General features: G+C 45.8%; 1 protein-coding gene across 1 annotated transcript in view; it reads left to right on the forward strand.

The window, feature by feature from the left end:
• Positions 1-20,616, forward strand: part of DNAH8 (dynein axonemal heavy chain 8) — a 611,430-nt gene that overhangs the window by 191,347 nt on the left and 399,467 nt on the right. Inside the window, exons 21-23 of the mRNA XM_025186355.3 lie at positions 4,106-4,225; positions 5,482-5,623; positions 15,395-15,507. Of these exons, the coding sequence (XP_025042140.3) occupies positions 4,106-4,225; positions 5,482-5,623; positions 15,395-15,507 (375 nt within the window). The remainder of the gene's footprint in view (positions 1-4,105; positions 4,226-5,481; positions 5,624-15,394; positions 15,508-20,616) is intronic.

The raw sequence follows: 20,616 nt of genomic DNA on the forward strand, positions 1-20,616 counted from the left end.
CATAACTGTGGCATGCTCAACCCCAACTACAATAGTGCGCATATGCTTCAAAATTTTGGGTTACAGGTTGGCAAGTACCTATGTGGTGTGAATAGCCAGACTACACATGAGGTGCCTTCAAGCTTGACTAGCTACACTGTACATCCCTTCCAGGAGCCCTTCTCTCCAAAACTGTCACTATACTACCATGTGTCCTCAACTTGCTGCACTGGTGGATGGACCCGACCAACATACTATTCTAGATATCTTTTCAACAACCAACCTCCACAGTCACCATCACGACAGATGAATCCCTCATGGGATGGGAGGGGCCATCTGGGACCTCACACCATACAAGGCAAGTGGTTGTTCACTGAACAAGCATTCCATATTAACCTGCTAGAATTCAAGGCAGTGCATTATGCATGCCATCACTTCCTATAGTATATAACTCACAAAACAATAAATGTCATGACAGATAATACCACCTGCATGTACTAAATTAACCGGCAGGGTAAGGCCTGGTCTACTTCCCTATGCACAGAAGAACTGAGATTATGGAACTGGTGAATTACACACCACATCACCCACATAGCTACTTGCCTCCCGGAGGTACTCAACATCATGGTGGACACCCTCAGCCTCGTCTTTCCCTGATCACCACGAATGGGAGGTAGACCCTCAAGCCCTCAAGGAAGTATTCATCAAATGGGGGCAGCCAGACATAGACTTATTCACAACCCAAATAATGCCACCTATTCTGCTCCAGAGCAGCCCTGGGGAAGGGATCTATGGGTGATGCTTTCTCCCTCAAATAGAATGCAACCCTCTTATATGCAATCCCCTTAATACACAGAATCATAATGAAAATCAAACAAGAACGTGCTTGCAATCTTGATTGTACCAGCATGGTCAAGGCAAACCTGGTTCCTTTAACTGCATAGATTAGCAATAGTGGATACTCACATCTTTCCTCCACAATGCAGTCTTCTTACCCAACATCATGGCAGGGTTTTCCATCCCAATGGAGACAGACTCCACTTCTAGGCATGGCTCCTTCATGGCTCCAGAATGCTGAAAACACTGGCTCAGAAAGAGTAAAACAAATTCTAATTACAGGCAGTCCCCGGGTTACGTACAAGATAGGGACTGTAGGTTTGTTCTTAAGTTGAATCTGTATGTAAGTCGGAACTGGCGTCCAGATTCAGCCGCTGCTGAAACTGATCAGTTTCAACAGTGGCTGAATCTGGACGCCAGTTCTGACTTACATACAGATTCAACTTAAGAACCCCACGCATCCCCAAGTCAGCTGCTGCTGAAACTGATCAGCGGCTGATTCCAGGAAGCCCGGGGCAGGGGCTTCCTGTAGTCAGCCACTGGTCATTTTCAGCAGCTGCTGACTAGGGGACACCTGGGGCAGAGCAGCTGGGGTGCTGCTGGGTTGGTCCAGTGGCACCCAGAGCGGCACTACGGGACCAACCGGCAGCGCCCCAGCTGCTGTACCACAGGCGTCCGGAGCAAAGCCGCGGAGCACGGGGGCAGCGGGACAGCCCAGACGCGCCGTGGCTATCCTGCTGCCCTCGGGCTCCGTGGCTTTGCTCTGCTTTGCTCCCCGTCCCCCAGGTCTGCAGACCAGGGGGACGGGGAGCAAAGCGGCGGAACACGCGGGCAGCGGGACAGCCCAGACGCGCCGTGGCTATCCTGCTGTCCTCGGGCTCCGCGGCTTTGCTCTGCTCTGCTCCCCGTCCCCCAGGTCTGCAGACCAGGGGGAGGGGGAGCAGAGTAGAGCAGAGCGGCGGAACGCGCGGCCAGCTGACAGCCCAGACGCATCTGGGCTGTCAGCTGGCCGCATGCTCCGCTCTGCTTCCCCCCCCCCCATGGTTTGCAGACCAGGGGGAGGGGGAGCAGAGCGGAGCAGAGCAGAGCAACAGAACGCGCGGCCAGCTGACAGCCCAGACGCATCTGGGCTGTCAGCTGGCCGCGTGCTCCGCTCTGCTCCCCCTCCCCTGCAGATCGGGGGGGGGGGGGGGAGCAAAGCGGAGCACAGCAGAGCGGCGGAACGCGCGGCCAGCTGACAGCCCAGACGCGTCTGGGCTGTCAGCTGGCCGCGTGCTCCGCTCTGCTCCCCCTCCCCCGGTCTGCAGACCAGGGGGAGGGGGAGCAGAGCGGAGCAGAGCGGAGCAGAGCGGAGCGGCAGAACGCGCGGCCAGCTGACAGCCCAGACGCGTCTGGGCTGTCAGCTGGCTGCGCGTTCCGCCGCTCTGCTCTGCTCCGCTCTGCTCCCCCTCCCCCGGTCTGCAGACGGGGGGGGGGGAGCAGAGCGGAGCGCGCGGCCAGCTGACAGCCCAGACGCGTCTGGGCTGTCAGCTGGCCGCGCGTTCCGCCGCCGCTTTGCTTCCTCTCCCTGGTCTGCTCGAGACCAGGGAGAGGAAGTGCCCCGTTCGTAACTGCGGATCCGACGTAAGTCGGATCCGCATAACTCGGGGACTGCCTGTAATAGTATAAGAGAATCTGTGAGGAAAACCTACCTGCATAAGTGGACAAGGTTCTCTGCGTGGATCAAACTGAATCATCCCAAGCCACCCAACACCACACCTATCCTCATTATATTAGACTACCTACTGGAACTAAAAGAAACGGGCCTCACTTTTAGCACTATTAAAGTCCACGCAGCAGCAATAGCACCTTTCCATAGAACCAACAATGCAATGGCACTTCATTCTTTTCACACCCACTTACTAAACACTTCCTTATGGGTCTCCAAAATACTTTCCTATCTGTATAGCCTCCAGTCTAGTCCTTAAAAGGCTAACTAAGCCTCCCTTTGAATCTCTAGCAACTTGCTCATGGCTACACCTCTCTATGGAAGTAACTTTTCTGGTAGCCAATACTTCTAGCAGGAAAGTTGGGGAGCTACTGGCACTAATGGCAGATCCACCATATGCAGTATTACCAAGAACAGGGTAACCCTTCGGCTGCACCCCAAATTCCTTCCAAAGGTCCTATCTCCTTTCCACATTAATGAACCCATATACTTACCTATCTTATTTCCTAAACCGCATGCTGATCCATCCCCAGCGGCATTACTCATCCTGGACATTCGAAGAGCACTCACTTTCTACTTAGATCAGATAAGACCAGGGAGGAAATCAATTAGACTCCTCCTATCTTTTGCTGAACAATCCAGAGGTCAAGTCTTCTCCTCACAAAGAATATCCAAGTGGATCTCATCTTGTATCCACACCTGCTACATCATTCACAACAAATAGCCAACAGACACTATCACTACTCGTTCTACCAGAGTGTTTTTCTCTACAACAGCCTTCCTCAAAAATGTGCTTTTAGAAGACATTTTCAAGGCAGCCACTTGGTCATCTAACCTCACTTTCGTGAAACACTGTGCTCTCACTTCCACAATAGCTCCATCCACAGCTGTCGGGCAAGTGGTGTTATCCTCACTGGCATCCATGTCGTGACTACTGCTTTGTAGTCACCCATAGTGGAGCACCCATGGAGATGTCACTTGAAGAAGAAAATAAAGTAACTCACCCTGTGCAGTAATGGGAGTTTTTCAAGATGTGTGTCCCTGTGGGTGCTCCATGACCATCCCTCATTCCCCTTCTTTGGAGCCTCTTCGGGGCTAGAACCAGGGTAGAGAAGGAATCGAGGGAGCCATGCCGCACACACACCTATCGGACACCAACGGCACGAGGAGACGCCATGGTGCATGCATGGCACAGCAGATCACTGCTACAGAAATCTCTGATTACCAGCACGAGGTTGCAGCAGCACCCAGAGTGGAGCACCACAGAGACACACATCTCAAAGAACTCCAGTTACTATACATGGTGAGTAATTCTATTTTGTCCTTCGTTTATTATAACACGTTGTATTATGTCTTATTTAAGGCCTGATCCTGCAACGCATTAAGATGCTAAGTACCTCCTGAGAGAAGCTGTGTACCTTTGGCTCTTATTAAAATTAGTGGGTGATAAGGGAGTTTAATGTTTCTAAGAATTTATTTGTCTTTGAAACCCAGGATATACTAATGACATGATATAAATAATGACAGACAATACTTTAGACAATACAAATGTAGCCTTCATTACATTTTGCTTTTCTTTAGGTTAATGACTTATGTGAAATGCAGGTTGATTTAATAATGAAAGATATAGCAAATACTCTTTTAATTCTCCTGCCAGAGGATGGTCCTGTCAAAGTGGAGGATATGCTGGCATGCAATGAGGTATACATAATTTTATTTTATGTATTTATTTTACATCTTAAAATCTGAATCTTTGTTTTGTGTACATTAGAAAATAACAACATAATGAATATTGTTATTTTTAAAGTATTGACCATGCCTGTATTTCCTTTGTGATTACAGTATTTTATGTTGAATAACTGTACTAAGTTTTAAAGGAAAATAGATTCTTTTATAGATATAGTCCTTGCTGTATGTTCTACAGATATAGTCCTTGTTCTACGTCCTATAGATATAGTTCTTGTTCTATGGTGTCAGCAGAAATCTATAGTATATCAGGACACTTAGATCACTGTTTTTTAGAATACTTATATGATCTGAAACATATAAAACTACTGATAAGGTCAGGCAGCATGCTCTAACCACTGAGCTAAAGTATAATATGCAACCTACAGTTCCTTCTGTTAAATAATGGAAGGCAACCGAACTCAGCGTCTCCCACATCCCAGGTGGGAGTTCTAACTGTGGATTAAAGGTAATTCTCACCCCCATACAGTCTCTTTCTAGCTCAGTGATCTTTCCACTGGGATACATAGTTAAATAGTTAATCGACTAGAAATAGCATGAGAATGGACATAAGGTCTCTCTCAGGCCAAAGTGTTGTTGTTTTATCTAGATAGGTCCTGGAATCAGTAATGTACTGTTTAGGCTGGAATTTTCAAAGAAGCTTAAAGAAATCAGGAGCCTAAATTAAGCTCTTAAGAGTCCCAACCTAAATTTAGTAGAAATACATTAAAAGGTGTATGTATTACAAGTAACTCTTAGTTCTAACATATAATCAGTATTTTGTGATGGAGTTAAGTTGTTTTGTTACCCAAATTTAATAAAGTATTTCATATTTCAAACAGAACATGAACTAGTAAATATGAACTAGTAAATTTCTCCATCCAGTTCCTTTATTTCTCCCTCAAAACCTAGGTATGATCCCTGCAGATCAGAGTTAAGAGACATGACAAGTGCAGAGAAGCTTGCATTGCTATTCATCCATTTATGTTCTATTAAAAAAAGGACTCCAGTCTCTGAGGTTTTCAGTTGGCTAACATTTCATTAGTAGTACATACATTTTTTAAATATTTTCTTTTTGCAATAGCACCTTTTAGAAAATATGATTTGAAATAAATATATTTAATTTTGTGCAAATATAATATATTCCCCTTATTAAATACATGTTCAGTGTACTAAATGTATGTCTAAGTGCCAATTTCTGTTTAGGAAACTTACTGTATATATTTTAACAGACTTACACCAAAGAATGGGCTGATATACTGAACCACAAAAGTATGCACATAGAAGATGCTGTCCAGGAGCTGATAACTATATTTGAGACAATTTATGAAATTAAAGATTCTAAGAAGAGTTTAAAAAAGTATTCATTGCCAGGTACTTCTCCTACGTGTATTTATGTTAAACAATTTCTACTGTATGTTTCTGAGAAAAGAGATGGTATGTGACAAAGTAGATTCTTCTTCGAGCAGTGTTCCGTAGGTGTTCCACTGTTGGTGTTGGGCTTGTCCCGGCGCTGCATATCGGGGATCTTTTCTAGCCACAGTCAGCCGGACCCCGCATGCGCGAAGTGCGGCTCGTGGCTTTTCGCTGGATCGCACGCACTCAAACGACGAAAAAAGCCACGAGCCACACTTCGTGCATGCACAGTCCAGTGGACTATGGCTGGAAAAGATCTCCAATCTGTGGCACCAGGACAAGCCCGATACCAACAGTGGAGCACCCACGGGACACACATCTTGAAGAACCATCGTTACTGCACAAGGTGAGTAACTTCCTCATTTCTTTCCAGAAAAAAACGGTTGTTTTAGACCTCTGTCTTCAACCCCTTCTTCTGATGCATGGCTTCTCTTCTCATTATTCATTAATGCCTTTCAAATTCAGATGCAGCCAAACATTGTTGCTGGGACTCCAGGACTAAACCTCACCCTTCAGTTAAGAAGTCCTTTCAAAACTCCAGCAACCTATTACAGTGAAAGCTTTATATCTGGTGCTCATGGAGAATGGGGGTTGCTGGTCAATTGAACGGGCCGGATACTGAAGTTTATTGCTCTGCCCCCATGCCGAACCATGACAACCAATCCCCCACCTTCTTGGGAATGCCTATCTATTTAGGATTGTATTCAGAATGTTTGTTCTGAAGACAAAGGATTAGGTATGAGGAATGAGGAAGCAGACCACTCCCCTCCAAAACACACATTCACTCACTGAGAGTATTTTCATTCTGCCCTCCTCCTAACTGGCTGGCAGATGAGCCAGCCAGCTGCCAGCAACTCTTAGGCAGATTCTGCTTCTGGCAGCTCGAGTCAGGCTGAGGGGGAAGGAGGCACTTGCTGATGACATCTGCAATGATTGGAGGCATCAAGCCATCCGGTTGGATACGTGGGAGTCCAGCACCAGTGCCTGAAGATGTGGGGGTATTGTGGCTGAAGGCAATGCTGGTTAACCAAGTTTTCCGGTTAACAAAGTGCCAGTTAATAAAGCTTCTTCTTTGATTACTGTCCCTATGAGTGGTGCATTGTAAGAGTATGTGGACCCTGGTGCCTCTAATCAGAGATTTTTGGTAGCAGTATCCATTGAGCCCACCCATGTGCTCTCCTTCCTTGTGAACTGCTTAGACTAGAGGCGATCTAGTACTTCACAGGCAGATGAAAACCCCTCGCTTCTTTTTCAGCCAACTTTGTGAGGTGAGCAGTTGTCTTTTCCTTATCTGTATCATTAGCATACTTTGTAGCTGTTTTTATTTATTTATTTGTTCTCCCTAATAGTGTTTCCTTTGCTTTTTACTCCCTTGGGATTTTAAAGAAAACCCCAAAACTTTGTTTTTTATTTTGTCTGGGGGCATCTCCTCCCCTCCCCATTTTTGCCCCCTCTGGTTTTTTCTTTTGAAAAGAAACAAAAAGAAGACGGGCAAAGATGACCTGCTTGCTTCTGCATTCCTCAGTGCTAGAGACTGATCTGCTGCTAACACTCCCCCCCAATTCCTGGGGTGGGGGCATTCTTAGCTCTACTAGCTCTGAGAGGTGCCTCTCCTGTAAGCAGTTTCTACAATAGCCAGACACTCTCACTGTGTGTGATGTCTGGGACAGCCTCACAGAAGTGCTTCAACTGCCACAGCTAATATTGCAGTCTCACAGGAACAAGGAGCTGAAATTTATAACTCCACTTTAGGGAGAAGGCACTTAAGTCTCCAGGGGACACCAGACAGACATGGTACCTTTACCTCCTCCAAATGATGACAATTATTCTGTGGTGCTTTCTACCCACCTCTCATCTCCTCACACATGATAATGGTCATTAATGCCACCTGGATATATAGACTCTGCAACTCGGGGCATGGCTCCTTGCTGACTCACATCAATAGAGACATCTGGCTCTGCATCTGTACAAGAGATCCTTTTGAACTGCGAGGCCATCTACTAGAAAAACATATTTACACAAATGGAACAGGTTCTCTAGATGGTGTGGTGATCAGCACATGATATCCACGTCAGCCCTCCTTCCCCATATCATTGTCTATCTTTTATTTATCAAAAACACAGGCATTGCCCTTAGCTCCTTAAAAATACATTTAGTTGCAATAACTGCATTTCATCCCCCTCTAGAAGATCACTCTGTCTTCACTCACCCCAACATCAAGTGCTCTAGGAAGAATATTAAAAATATTCTTTATGAAGAATATCCAACTTTGGCTTGGAGCCTCAACTTAGTATTAAGAGCACTAACAGGTAGACCATTTGAACCTTTAGCCACCTGTTCACTATTACACCTATCTATGAAGGTGGCCTTTCTTGTAGCAATTACTGCAGCAAGAAGGGTTGGTGAACTCAGAGCCACTGTGGCAAACCCCTCTATATGATCTTTCATAAGAACAAAGTAGCTCTCTGCCCACACGCCAAGTTTCTCCTGAAAGTACCCATCTCTTTCCATTGTAATGAGCCAATATACTTACCTGTCTTTTTCCCAAAACCTCACACGAGCAACAGAGAAACAGCTTTGCACACTCAGGACATCCCTGGGGCAATTGCTTTTTATTTAGAAAGAACTAGACCATTCCACAAATCCTCAAGACTGTCCCAACTACCAAAAGATCTCAAAGCACATCTACCTCTAAATAGAAACCATGTAAATGGATTTCTGAATGCATTCAACTCTTTTACTGCACCTTTAACGGGAGCCTCCATCAGTAGTATGGACCCAGTCCACGAGAGCAATGGCTGCCTCCACAGCCTACCTGAAGAATGTGTCTTTGTCTGACATCTGCAGAGCTGCAACCTGAGCCTCTGTGCGCTCACTATGCTCTACGCATTAGAGATTTACTCTTCCTCTGGCACACATGTTGGACACACCATAATCTCCATGGTGTAGACCGACAGAGCTGATCCCTGGCTCCTAACGCGCTGCCCCTTTGAGGTGCTAGAGCGGTTGCTCAAAGGGGCAGTACAGCATTATAGCCTGCGATTAACACATTTAAAAAATTAACACATTCATCCTTCCCTGCATTAATCGCAGGCATTAATGCACATCAATTGAAAGTCCTAATGATTTTATTAATATTATAGAAAAGTAAGGGTGTTTCTGGAACATTTACTGGAGACACAAAATTAACACTTTCAGGCCATCCTTAAAAGAGGGTCATTTAATAACCAGATTGGTGCTAGAGACAGCACTGTCTGTAGCTGTTACAGTGGCCTGCCTGCTCTTTATGACAGTGGTAGTGAGACTGGCTTCTTGACTGCATCTTTCTGGATTCCCCAAATTATTGCAGAAGACAAATGTTTTCATGGAGATCACAGATTCTTCTCCCTAGTCCTGGATTCCTGGACCACATTACACTCCATAGGAATCTACAGTGCAGGACAGAAAAGAAGATATATCTCTCAGTCATACAATATCAACCATCTCAGCACTGTTATGAGCCTTAGGGTAGGAGGACCAGGGCTCAAAAGGGGAATCAGTCTACATCCCAATCCACTACTTCTCAATCCACTTCTTCTAAGCACTTTCAGAGGGTGCTCAAGGGTCTGAACAATTATATCTTGCAGCATCAGCTGCCATCTACACACCTGTCATGCCTCTTCAGAAGTCACCTGGCCCTATTTCTTAGCAATTGTATTACCACTGACAGATGGGTCCAGGGGATTATTTTGAAAAGTTACACCATTCAATTCATGTCCCTTCCCCAGTACAACCCTCCTTCCCAACCCCCTTCAGGGACCCTTCTCATGAGAACCTACTTCATCTGGAAATATATAATTTGTTATTCCATTGAACCAGTCCTGGTGCCATTCGGGAGCAAGGAGGTTTACTCCTATTATTTCTTGATCGTCAAAAATGAAGGGAGGTTGAATTTGCATTCTAGCACTAAGGGCATTAAACACATATGGGAAGGCGCAGATGTTCAAGATGGTTATGCTAGCAGCCACTATTCCAGCTCTAAAAGATGAGATTTCCTATAGTTTACCTTTGGGCAAGACCATTGTCAGTATAGACTGCTCCACCCAGCTCATTCACCATGGCTCTCCTCATTGAACTGGAATACCAACCCCAGTACAGCAACTGAAGTTTCTCAGCACCACACTCAATGCAGTACACAGACTCACTACCTTGAGACAGTTGCCTTCCCAATAGACAGGGTGCTCACCTACACACCCACAAGTTTCAGGGCAAATAGTCTTCCACAGAAGTAACGCTTCATGTCACTCTTTTGGAGCTAAGTATTGGCAGGAATGCCTGTATGCGCTTTCCGCCTTTCATCAATAACACCCATATGAAGATCATTATGGACTTAATATGACATCTGTGTTTTACGTAAATAACCAGGAAAGTGTAAGATTTACCTCACTCTTCAAAAACCCTCAGTCTGTGGAAATGGTGCATCCCTCAGAACATACTCACCACAGCTATCTATCTACCCGGAATACAGAATGTGATAGCCAGCAGGTTCAGAATTTCTATCACAACCCCAAACAGGAACTGAACTCAGAGGTGCTTTGACATATATTCGCTCTCTGGGTAAGCCTAACTACAGATCTCTTCTCTACTTACTGGAACAAGAAATGTCCTTGTTACTGCCCCAGGCCTGGCCTGGGGAAATATTCAAAAGGAAGTGCCCTCATCCTCCCATGGCATGGGGACTTCTTGTATTCCTTTCCCCTCTTTTCTCTTTTACCCAAGGCCTGATTGAAAATTCAGCAAAACAAAGTGAGTGATTCTGATAGCATCTTTTGGCTAAGACAAGTCTGATACTTCTTTGACAAGTCCCTGTGGATGCTCCACTCTTGGTCTTTGTGCTGTCCTGGTGCCTGGATTGGAGATTTTGAAGCAGACCCTGCTGGGGCTGCACATTTGTTGTGCCAGTCAGCGCTCACCATATCAGTAACTACCACACACAGCCCTCCAGTTCCTTCTCAACCACCATTGGCCTGAGACAGAGCTCTGTAGTTCTCTGCTTTACTCAACATTTCTCTGTAGTTCTTAGTTATTAGCCAGTTACTGTTGCAGTCCTTAGTTCTTGAACCACCTACCCTTAGGCATCACAGCCCGCCTCATACCTTCCTCCCCACCACACCATTTGGCATTGGAAGAAGGTCAATTATCAGAACCTGATGATGAGCAGCCTGATACTTCCCCCATTGATCATTCTTTGTCCTCTCCAGATGAGGCTATCATCCAAGGAGATAGGTCACCTAGGGTACGTCTAAACTACATGCCTCCGTCGACGGAGGCATGTAGATTAGCCAGATCGGCAGAGGGAAATGAAGCCGCGATTAAAATAATCGCGGCTTCATTTAAATTTAAATGGCTGCCCCGCTCTGCCGATCAGCTGTTTGTCGGCAGATCGGGGCAGTCTGGATGCGACGCGCCGACAAAGAAGCCTTTCTTGATCGGCACAGGTAAACCTGGTTTCACGAGGCATACCTGTGCCGATCAAGAAAGGCTTCTTTGTCGGCGCGTCGCGTCCAGACTGCCCCGATCTGCCGACAAACAGCTGATCGGCAGATCGGGGCAGCCATTTAAATTTAAATGAAGCCGCGATTATTTTAATCGCGGCTTCATTTCCCTCTGCCGATCTGGCTAATCTACATGCCTCCGTCGACGGAGGCATGTAGTTTAGACACACCCCTACAGACGATCTTAAACTGTTCTAAGAACTATTCAAAAGGATAGCTGCTAGCCAGGAGGTCCAGTTAACTGATGTTCAGGAGAAGCAATATTGTCTCCTTAAAAACCTCCAACCCTCCCGGTGTGCAAAAATAGCGTTGCCAATAGATGAAGCTATTATGGAGTCTGTCAAAGAGTTCTGGCAGACCCCAGCCTCTGTTCTTCCTACCAATAAGAGGGCAGACAAAAAAGTATTTTGTCCTGATCAAGGGTATGAGGTTTTTATTCTCACACCTGCAACAGAACTCTCTGGTCGTGGATATAGCCCAACATAGGTCAAAGAATCCGAAGTATAAAAATGCTGCAGCAGAGAAAGCAAGCAAGCACCTGAACTTGTTTTGCAGGAAAATATATTCTTCCTCAATGCTTTTACTATATATTGCCAATGATGCCTCTCTATTGTTGAACCATGGCTTTGACAATTACACCAAACTGACTACTAATGGAGCATTTGCTGGATCCATCCTAAAGTTCATGGTCTTACAGGGATATGCGACTGCTAGAACTGGGCTTCAGATCGCACTAGATGTGGCAGACACAGCAGTGTAACCACCACAGTGATTGTCTTGAGGAGGTTCTCATGGCTACAAACTGCTGGCTACAACATTGGCTAGCATCGGTGTTATGTACTCACAAGATACCACATTCACAAGCAGGTCTCTCCAAAACCTGCCGTAATAACTTCCTTCAAGTGGTGGACCACGCCATACAACCTCCTTACTGGAGTCCCATTTCATCCATCTCAACCATCTGTTCATATCACTCTTGTTGGGTGGGGTGCCCATACAAATGGCCTATCCATTCAGGGCCGATGGACACTGTGGGAAGCAACTCTTCATATCAATGTCCTAGAGCTCAGGGCTGTCCTCAATACCTGCAAGCATTTCAAAATGCATATTTCCAGTGCCACAGTCAGAATCCTCACTGAGAACATTGCTACGATGTACTATATCAATCACCAAGGGAGAACCAGGGCCCGCTCCCTTTGTGTGGAGACGGTTCGCCTCTGGAACTGGAGCGCCCATAACAAGATTGCGCTCATAGCATCATCCTTACCAAGAATCAGCAGCACGGTGGTGGACGCTCTAAGCAGGAACTTTGCACCAGACCACAAATGGGAACTTCAACAGGATGTTCTCCTACATATCTTCCATCGCTGGGGCTTCCCCTGAATAGACCTCTTTGCTTCCTACAAAAACTCAAAATGCAGACAATATTGCTCCAAAGCCGGGAGTGGCAAGGGTTTGTTAGGCAACGCTTTCCTCCTCAGTTGGGCAGGTCCACTGTTCTATGCGTTCCCATCCACCATGCTCATCCCCATAGTCCTAGAGAAGATCAACAGGGACAGAGCCAAAATGATTCTCCTATCTCCGGCATGGGCTCACCAGCCATGGTTTCCCTTTCTTTATCGGATGTCTCTCCATCCACCTTATCTCCTCCCCAAACTTCCCAACCTATTGACCCAAAACCACTGGACCCTTCTTCACCAGCAGCCTCACATTCTTCAATTGACAGCATGGTTCCTCGTTAATTCTCGGACTCTGAGAAACTCTGCTCTTCACAAGTCAAACAGGTCCTGATACATAGCAGGAAGGACACAACGAGGGCAACCTACACTCATAAGTGGCATGGATTTGTCTCCTGGTGCACCAACAAACAGCTGGACCCACATGATGTGCCTCTGCAAGAAATCCTCAAATATATCCTATCTTGAAAGCACTCTGGGTTAGCTATCACATCACTGAAAGTACACCTAGTAGCTATCACTGCCTTCTTACAGTCTATAGAGAGCACATCCATATTTTCACACCCTACCACCAAGCGGTTTCTCAAGGGGTTAACCAATTTCAATCCATCCCACAGGGCCCCACCACCTCCATGAGACTTGGTTCTAGTCCTGGACACCCTCACCCAACCACCCTTTGAACCACTGGTGACAGTATCCTTCCCAATAGTCACAATGAATGTGGTTTTTCTACAGGCAATCGCCTCTGCCTTAGGGTCAGCGAGCTGGCGGCCTTAATGGCGGAACCTCCATATACTGTCTTTAACAAACATAGTGTTAAATTACATCCTCACCCAGCCTTCATCCCTAAGGTGTGCTCCAAGTTTTCATATTAACAAACCCATTATTCTTCTGGAGTTTTTTCCCAAATCTCACACCTCCATTCGGGAACCCTTAATGTTTTGAAGGTCTGGTTGAGGGTCAGACAGGACCAAGATTTTCAAGGAAGCAATCCAAACCCATACAACATTTGGCAGCAGACTGACTGTATTCTATCCAGCATGGCGGACCACTGACAAGTGGGTTTCGGAAATAATCAAAATGGGTTACTGCATCCTATTCCTTACCATCCCCGCTCCCAACTCCCCTCCCCGTCCCTCTTCAGGGACCCCTCTCATGAGCATGTGTTTGTACAAGAGACACAACACCTCTTTTAATTAGGGGTCATAGAAGAGGGTCTACCAGAACACAGGGGGAAGGGATTCTATTTCCATTACTTCCTTACCACCAAGAAGATAGGGGGTTGGAGACTGATTTTAGATCTTCGAAAGCTCAGTCGTTTTCTCTGAAATTACCGGGTCGTATTCACCGAAGCACCCACCACTGAGCACAACCACTACTTCGTAATCACTTCAAGGTGGAGCACCCATGGAGACAATCCTTGAAGAAGAAAGGAAGGTTACTCACCTGGTACAGTAACTAGAGTTCTTCGAGATGGTTGTCCCCATGGGTGCTCCACCACTCTCCCTCCTCCCCTCTGCTTTGGATCCAACTACATCCAGGTCAGAGAACAAACTGAGGGGGCAATTGGCTACATGCATGGGATAACCGTTTGAAATGTTGTATGCCAGCATTCTTCGTGAATGGCCGACTAGGGCACTGCTGTCAAAAGTTTCCATCTAGAGGCACAGCGGCGCTAGTGCTCCTAAAGTTGAAGCAACCACAGGCTTGCTGCACAGCGAAAGTTGAGAAGGCGCTCTGTCTGTGAGGAGATGAACTCAGGAGCTCCAGTAGAGGAATTCTTTCACAATTGTTCTCAGCCTATGAACCATTGCTTAGCCTGGAGGGGGCTCCGAATTAGAAGTTTTATGGATGTCTTTCTGTCTTCCAACCAAGCTGATAATCTTCCTCCTTTGATACTGCCACAAGGACATAACTGTTCTCCTCAAGTTGTGGAGGAGTTCCAAGATCATCACCAATGAGAAATCACTGTGGACCCAATTTCTTGAAACCTCTTTCCTGCTCCAAGTTCCATAGCTCATTTTCAGATTGTTAAATGGTCATTAAGAATCACATGATGAGGAGCCTGATCTTCCCCTGTTTCTACAGGAGGATTTGGCTAGGGAAGCTTAGAGGCTGCTTTGTTGATGGGCAAGTAGAAGTGCAGTTCGGTGTGAAGTTTATGTTTTCTGTAGTTGACTATATTTGCATGCATTGCAAAAATAAAAGGTGTCCTTTAGTCTTTGTTATGTAGGAGATCAGAATAGATGATCGTAGTGATCTCTTCTTCCATGAAAATCTATGTCCTTCTCTATTTCATTTCAAAATTATATATTGAGCAACAAGGAGAAGGAACTATTTTAGTGGTTGATTGATCTTTAAAAAATGGTAACTATTTGAAGGGATTTGGAATGTTAGCATAAGCCCTAAGGAAGAAGTTTAGAAAGCCAAGGGCAGTGGAGTAATAAAAAATTCACCATAAATTTGCCAAATTGCTCTGTAATTTAGAAAATGGATATTACCTCATTTTCATGTGTGTATGTGTGTAGGATAACAAAGAACTGTGGATCATAGGTGTGAAGAGCAAATTAAACACCTCGTCCAACTCCCATTAAAATTAATGGAATGATTTCTATTGACTCCAGCATGCTCTAAAGCAGAATACAATTTTCTAGTTACAAGAAATATGGTTATATAATTTAATATTTGTTATACCTCGATAGTGTATTTTAATTCTTCTAATTTCTTTTTATTTACAGTAGAAGGGAAACATGTGGCATTTGGGGCTGATGGAGAGGAGGTAGATAATGCTTCTTCAAGTATTCTTAGTGAGGATGCTGAAGACAATGAGAAAGAAGATGAGTTTAGAAAGGTATTTCATTATAGAAAGAAAAATTATGAAGTTCAAAACAAATGTTTTAGAACTGAACAGAAAATACCTGATTTTTCATGAACAAATAACTGACATCACCACACAACATTTGAGTGTAGTTCATAAGGCTAAAAATGTCTTATCTAAGAATGTATTTTGTGCTGCAGCACGGCTTTCATTAACCAAATTTTCAGTAGGCCAGAGTTGAAGTGGATGGGTAGTAGAAGGTGTATTGCTATAATAAGAGACCGTAATACACAGAGTTATTCTGAGCAAGCAAGCAAATTTTCTCCTCTTTCCCATGGTACAACCAGTTACCCAACCTGCTCTTCATTTCCCCACTGTCCCCTTCATTTCAGAAAGTCCACCCCTATGTTTTTTTCTGGCAGCCAGTGAAGGAAGGCATCCACTTTCTTTTTCATCTCCCCCTCTCATAAGATTTGAATCTTAAGGGCATTAATGATGCAAGGATGACAGCTGGTGGGTGCAGGTGAGTGGTAATGTATTGTGCTGAATGGCAAACGGGTTGTGCATAGGTAAGAGGCACTCATGGATCCTGTGGATTGAATTATATTTTCCTATGAACACTTTGGTCTGGTACTGTTAGACTTTTCTGCCTTTATTTCTTTTTTCGGAGATTGACACAAGATTCTTGTGGTTTTTACCCCAAAATTGAATGCTGGTTCCTCTTGCTGGCTACACTGTATGTTAAGTCCAGGTATTTGGGACATAGATTTGGTATTTCCAAGCTCACATATAAACATCCATGCTGCTATGTAATCTGCTTACAGTTTCTGGATATGAATCTAACAGCTGTGCTAGTGTGTCAATACTGTGCCATGAGGACCATCTGACTCAGGTCTGCTGCTTGACTTATGTCCAGACTGCAAAGTCACTGCTTGGACTTGAGTCACTGGCCTCTCTCCCTACCACCTAGCAGAGTCCTAGTACCTGAATTGTGAGTGCTTGCTGATCAGAGTCATACTGATTTGAGTGTGAATGGTAGGGGGTCTTTGGTAAAAAACTGAGTCAGAACCTGAGCTTAGTGTGCTAAGTAGACATACCTATTTATAGACCGCTCTTCAAGACAAATAATTTTTCTCAATAGTGATAGAAATGTAGCTGTGTTAGTCTAGTGTAGCTGAAACAAAATACAGGACTATGTAGCACTTTAAAGACTAACAAGATGGTTTATTAGATGATGAGCTTTCGTGGGCCAGACCCACTTCCTCAGATCAAATAGTCACTGTTTGATCTGAGGAAGTGGGTCTGGCCCTCGAAAGCTCATCATCTAATAAACCATCTTGTTAGTCTTTAAAGTGCTACATAGTCCTGTATTTTGTTTCAATTTTTCTCAAAGTATTCATCTGTGTGCCCTGTTTGAAGAATGGGAGGGTTTTTTTGGGTAGATGAGGGTGGGATATTTTTCTCCTTGCTCTGGCATAGCAGCAGATCTGGAAGGTAGAGGATATTTTAGAAGGATTTCAGGAGACCAAGGGAATTCCTAATATTAATGCTTTCCATAGCCCAGCTTTTCCCCCTCTTGTGAGACAAATGGGCTATTTTTGTTTCACTGGTTCACATATGTATTCCACTCAGATAAGTGCAACCCTAGAGCTGGAGAGGTTTCTGTAGTAATATGAATTGGTGTGGTGAACAAACTGTGCACTTCCTGGTGGTCCTTTCCTCAGCTATTTAAGGGCAGCACTTGTCTGATTTCTCTTGGTTCTTTTTCTTTTCAAGTGGCATGAGTCAGAACTCCCCATGTGATTTACCTCATGATTACTACATTACTATACATTCTCTTTCTAAATCTGCTAATATTTTTCTAGTTTAGTAGTAGTTTGTAGTAGTACTTGTAGTTCTTCTTTGAGAGATGTCCCTATAGTTGTTCCACATTTGGTCTTGGTGTCATCCCAGTGCCTGGATCAGAGTTTTTGAAGCAATCCCTGTGGAGGTTGCACATGTGCAGCACCAACTGTGCATGCTATGCTGGTCGGAATGGTGCATGCACGGCCCAAATCCTCCAGTTCCTTCTCAACCATCCCTGGCCTGAGACAGAGCTCTGCAATTCTCTTCATTTTTTGAAGCTTTTTCTACATTAAGATAGTTTATTGCCCATTTACTGTTGTTAGTTGTTGCTCTTCACAGTGTTAGTTGGTCAGTTAATTTAAAAAATGCTCAGTTCCCTGGGCTTCAAGCACTGCATTTTCTGCAGGGACATGATGCTTGTTTTTGATGGGCATTCACAGTGCATCAGATGGCTCGACAAAGATTACTCACCTCAGGACTGCCCTTATTGTGCCAAGCTTAAGGCCAGGGTTTGCAGGGATAGAGATCTCAACCTTAAAATGATCCTTCACCTTGTGTTAGTCCCAGGAGCACAACGTTGGGCAGTACAATCACTTCCAGGTTCTCTTCATGGCAAAATGGTGCCTCAGGGAGACCTTTCTGGAAAGTCTCCCACGAAACTGTCTATAGCACCAAGACCTTTGTGTGTCAGTACACATGATGCCCCTGGTACCGCAGGAACCTGGTAATCCATGGCACTGTCTGCATTGAATCCAGGTACCGATTCCAAAGGTTCCAGGCCACATGTCTACACTGTAAAAAACCCTGGTTTTAAATGTGTGAATGAAAGTTGTCAAGGGAGGTCTCAGTGTCTGGGCAATAATATGCAAATAGCCTTTTGTCCTTAAGGCTTAGCAGTGGTTGGTAGGGAGTGATCGGGTGACTCCCCATACAAAAGAGAATTCTTTAAAAAGAATAGAAAAGGAGGAATCTAGGTCTTTGGGCTAGCTGGACACACCCGAGGAGGGAGAACCAGAGACTTCAGGGAAAGTGGGATTTCCCTGGTTTGTGTTACCCCAAAAATTCCCACTGGAGACCACCCAGGGTTACACTAGTATGGATTTATTGATTGAGGAATTAACACTCCATTATATGCACTACATGGTTAAACTAAAGAGGATAGAGCTGCCGCTAAAGGTTTAAACTAACAGGGAACCAGCTCTCTCTCACACACGCAAACAAACACACACACCCCTTCATTCATTCACTCAGGGTATATCTACACTACAAAGTTAGTTAGAACTAACGGATGTTAGTTCGAACTAACTTTCATAGGCGCTACACTAGCACTCCGTTAGTTCGAACTTAATTCGAACTAACAGAGCGCCTAGTTCGAACTAGGTAATCCTCATTCCACGAGGATTAAGCCTAGTTCGAACTTACTAGTTCGAATTAAGGGCTGTGTAGACCCTTAATTCGAACTAGTGGGAGGCTAGCCCTCCCCAGGTTTCCCTGGTGGCCACTCTGGCCAACACCAGGGAAACTCGTCTGCCCCCTCCCAGCCCCGGACCCCTTAAAGGGGCACGGGCTGGCTACGGTGCCCGTGCCAGGTGCAAGCCTGCCAGCACCCAGCCAGCAGACCCTGCACCTGGCACGGATCGAGCCACCCACCCAATGCCCCCCAACCCTCCCCCTCTTCCCGGGACCAGGCTGGCGGCTCCCGGGAGCTTGCCCGGGACAGCAAGAGGCGGGCACCCACCTGGGCTAGTGCGGACATCGTGGACCTCATCCACGACCTCCGCACTAGGCACAGGAAAGTGGCCGGCTAGGTCAGGAGAGCTGCCAACCTGGCCACCCAGGAGCAGGTGTGCATGAAAATCAAGGTGGTCCACTGAGACCCCCGACCCTGAGCCCTGAGCTTACAATGGCCATACTGGGTCAGACCAAAGGTCCATCTAGCCCAGTAGCCTGTCTGCCGACAGCGGCCAACCCTAGGGACCCTGGAGGGGATGGACCGAAGACAGTGACCAAGCCATTTGTCTCATGCCATCCCTCTCCAGCCTTCCACAAACCTTGGGCAGGGACACCACTCCTACCCCCTGGCTAATAGCACTCCATGGACCCAACCTCCATGACTTGATCTCACGTCCCTTTAAACTCTGTTCTAGTTCTAGCCTTCACAGCCTCCTGCAGCAAGGAGTTCCACAGGTTGACTCTTTGCTTTGTGAAGAACAACTTTCTGTTACTAGTTTGAAGCCTGCTACCCATTCCTTTCCTTTGGTGTCCTCTAGTCCTTCTTTATGGGAACTAATGAAGAACTTTTCTTGATGCACCCTCTCCACCCAACTCCTGCTTTTAGAGACCTCTATCCTGTCCCCCCTCCGTCTCCTCTTTTCTAAGCTGAAAAGACCCAGTCTCTTTAGCCTCTCTTCATAGGGGACCTGTTCCCAACCCCTGATCATTTTAGTTGCCCTCCCCTCTCCCACCTCCTTTTCCCAGTCTCCTCCAGTTTTGTTCAATAAAGACAGATTCCATTTTTGAACACAATTGTCCTTTATTTTGTACATGAGGAAGGGGGGCTAGGGAAGGGTAAGTGGAAGGAGGTGAGGGAGGAATGGGGTACGAGCCCCCGATGGGGAGGACTGGGCTGGCTCTGCGGGCTTCTGGGGGTGGAAGCTCTCCTGCAGCCCCCCAATTGCCCCCTCTCCCCAGATGGCAGCCTGCGGCAAGTGCAGCTGGTCTGATGGCCGAGTGCTGTGATGTGTCCAGTGTGGGTACTCCAGGCAATCCAAGCCAGGACTGCTTTGCAAGCGGGGCACCCTGAGAACTGTCTGTCCGGGGTGGGGGTCGGGACCCTTTAAGTACAGCCCTCGGCTAGCCTGAGACAGCATCTCCACGCTCTAAGTCCTCCTCTGATGCTCTGCCGGCACTGCTTCCGGCCTTCCTTAAGCCCTGTTCAGGGTCCACTTAATGTGGACGTGCTAGTTCGAATTAGCAAAACGCTAATTTGAACTAGTTTTTAGTTCTAGATGCGTTAGTTCAAATTAGCTTAGTTCGAATTGACTAATTCGAACTAAGTTAGTTCGAATTAACGTTGTAGTGTAGACGTACCCTCAGTCACACACATTCATTCCTGCCCTTTGGCACTCACTCACTTACACAGGCATATGGGTTGCAGAAGGAATCAAGGCATGTTGATTCTGGAGTGTCTTTCTGCTGATCATGACTGGGGAACTGGTCAGAAAAGAAAGAGAGCTTCTGGCTGCAGAAATAGAAGCTTCTGCCATGTGCACTCTCCTTTTATTGCCTCTGTACAAC

Source organism: Pelodiscus sinensis, chromosome 3 (assembly GCF_052426305.1).
Source record: "Pelodiscus sinensis isolate ZL-2025 chromosome 3, ASM5242630v1, whole genome shotgun sequence".
NCBI classification, from domain to species: Eukaryota; Metazoa; Chordata; order Testudines; family Trionychidae; genus Pelodiscus; species Pelodiscus sinensis.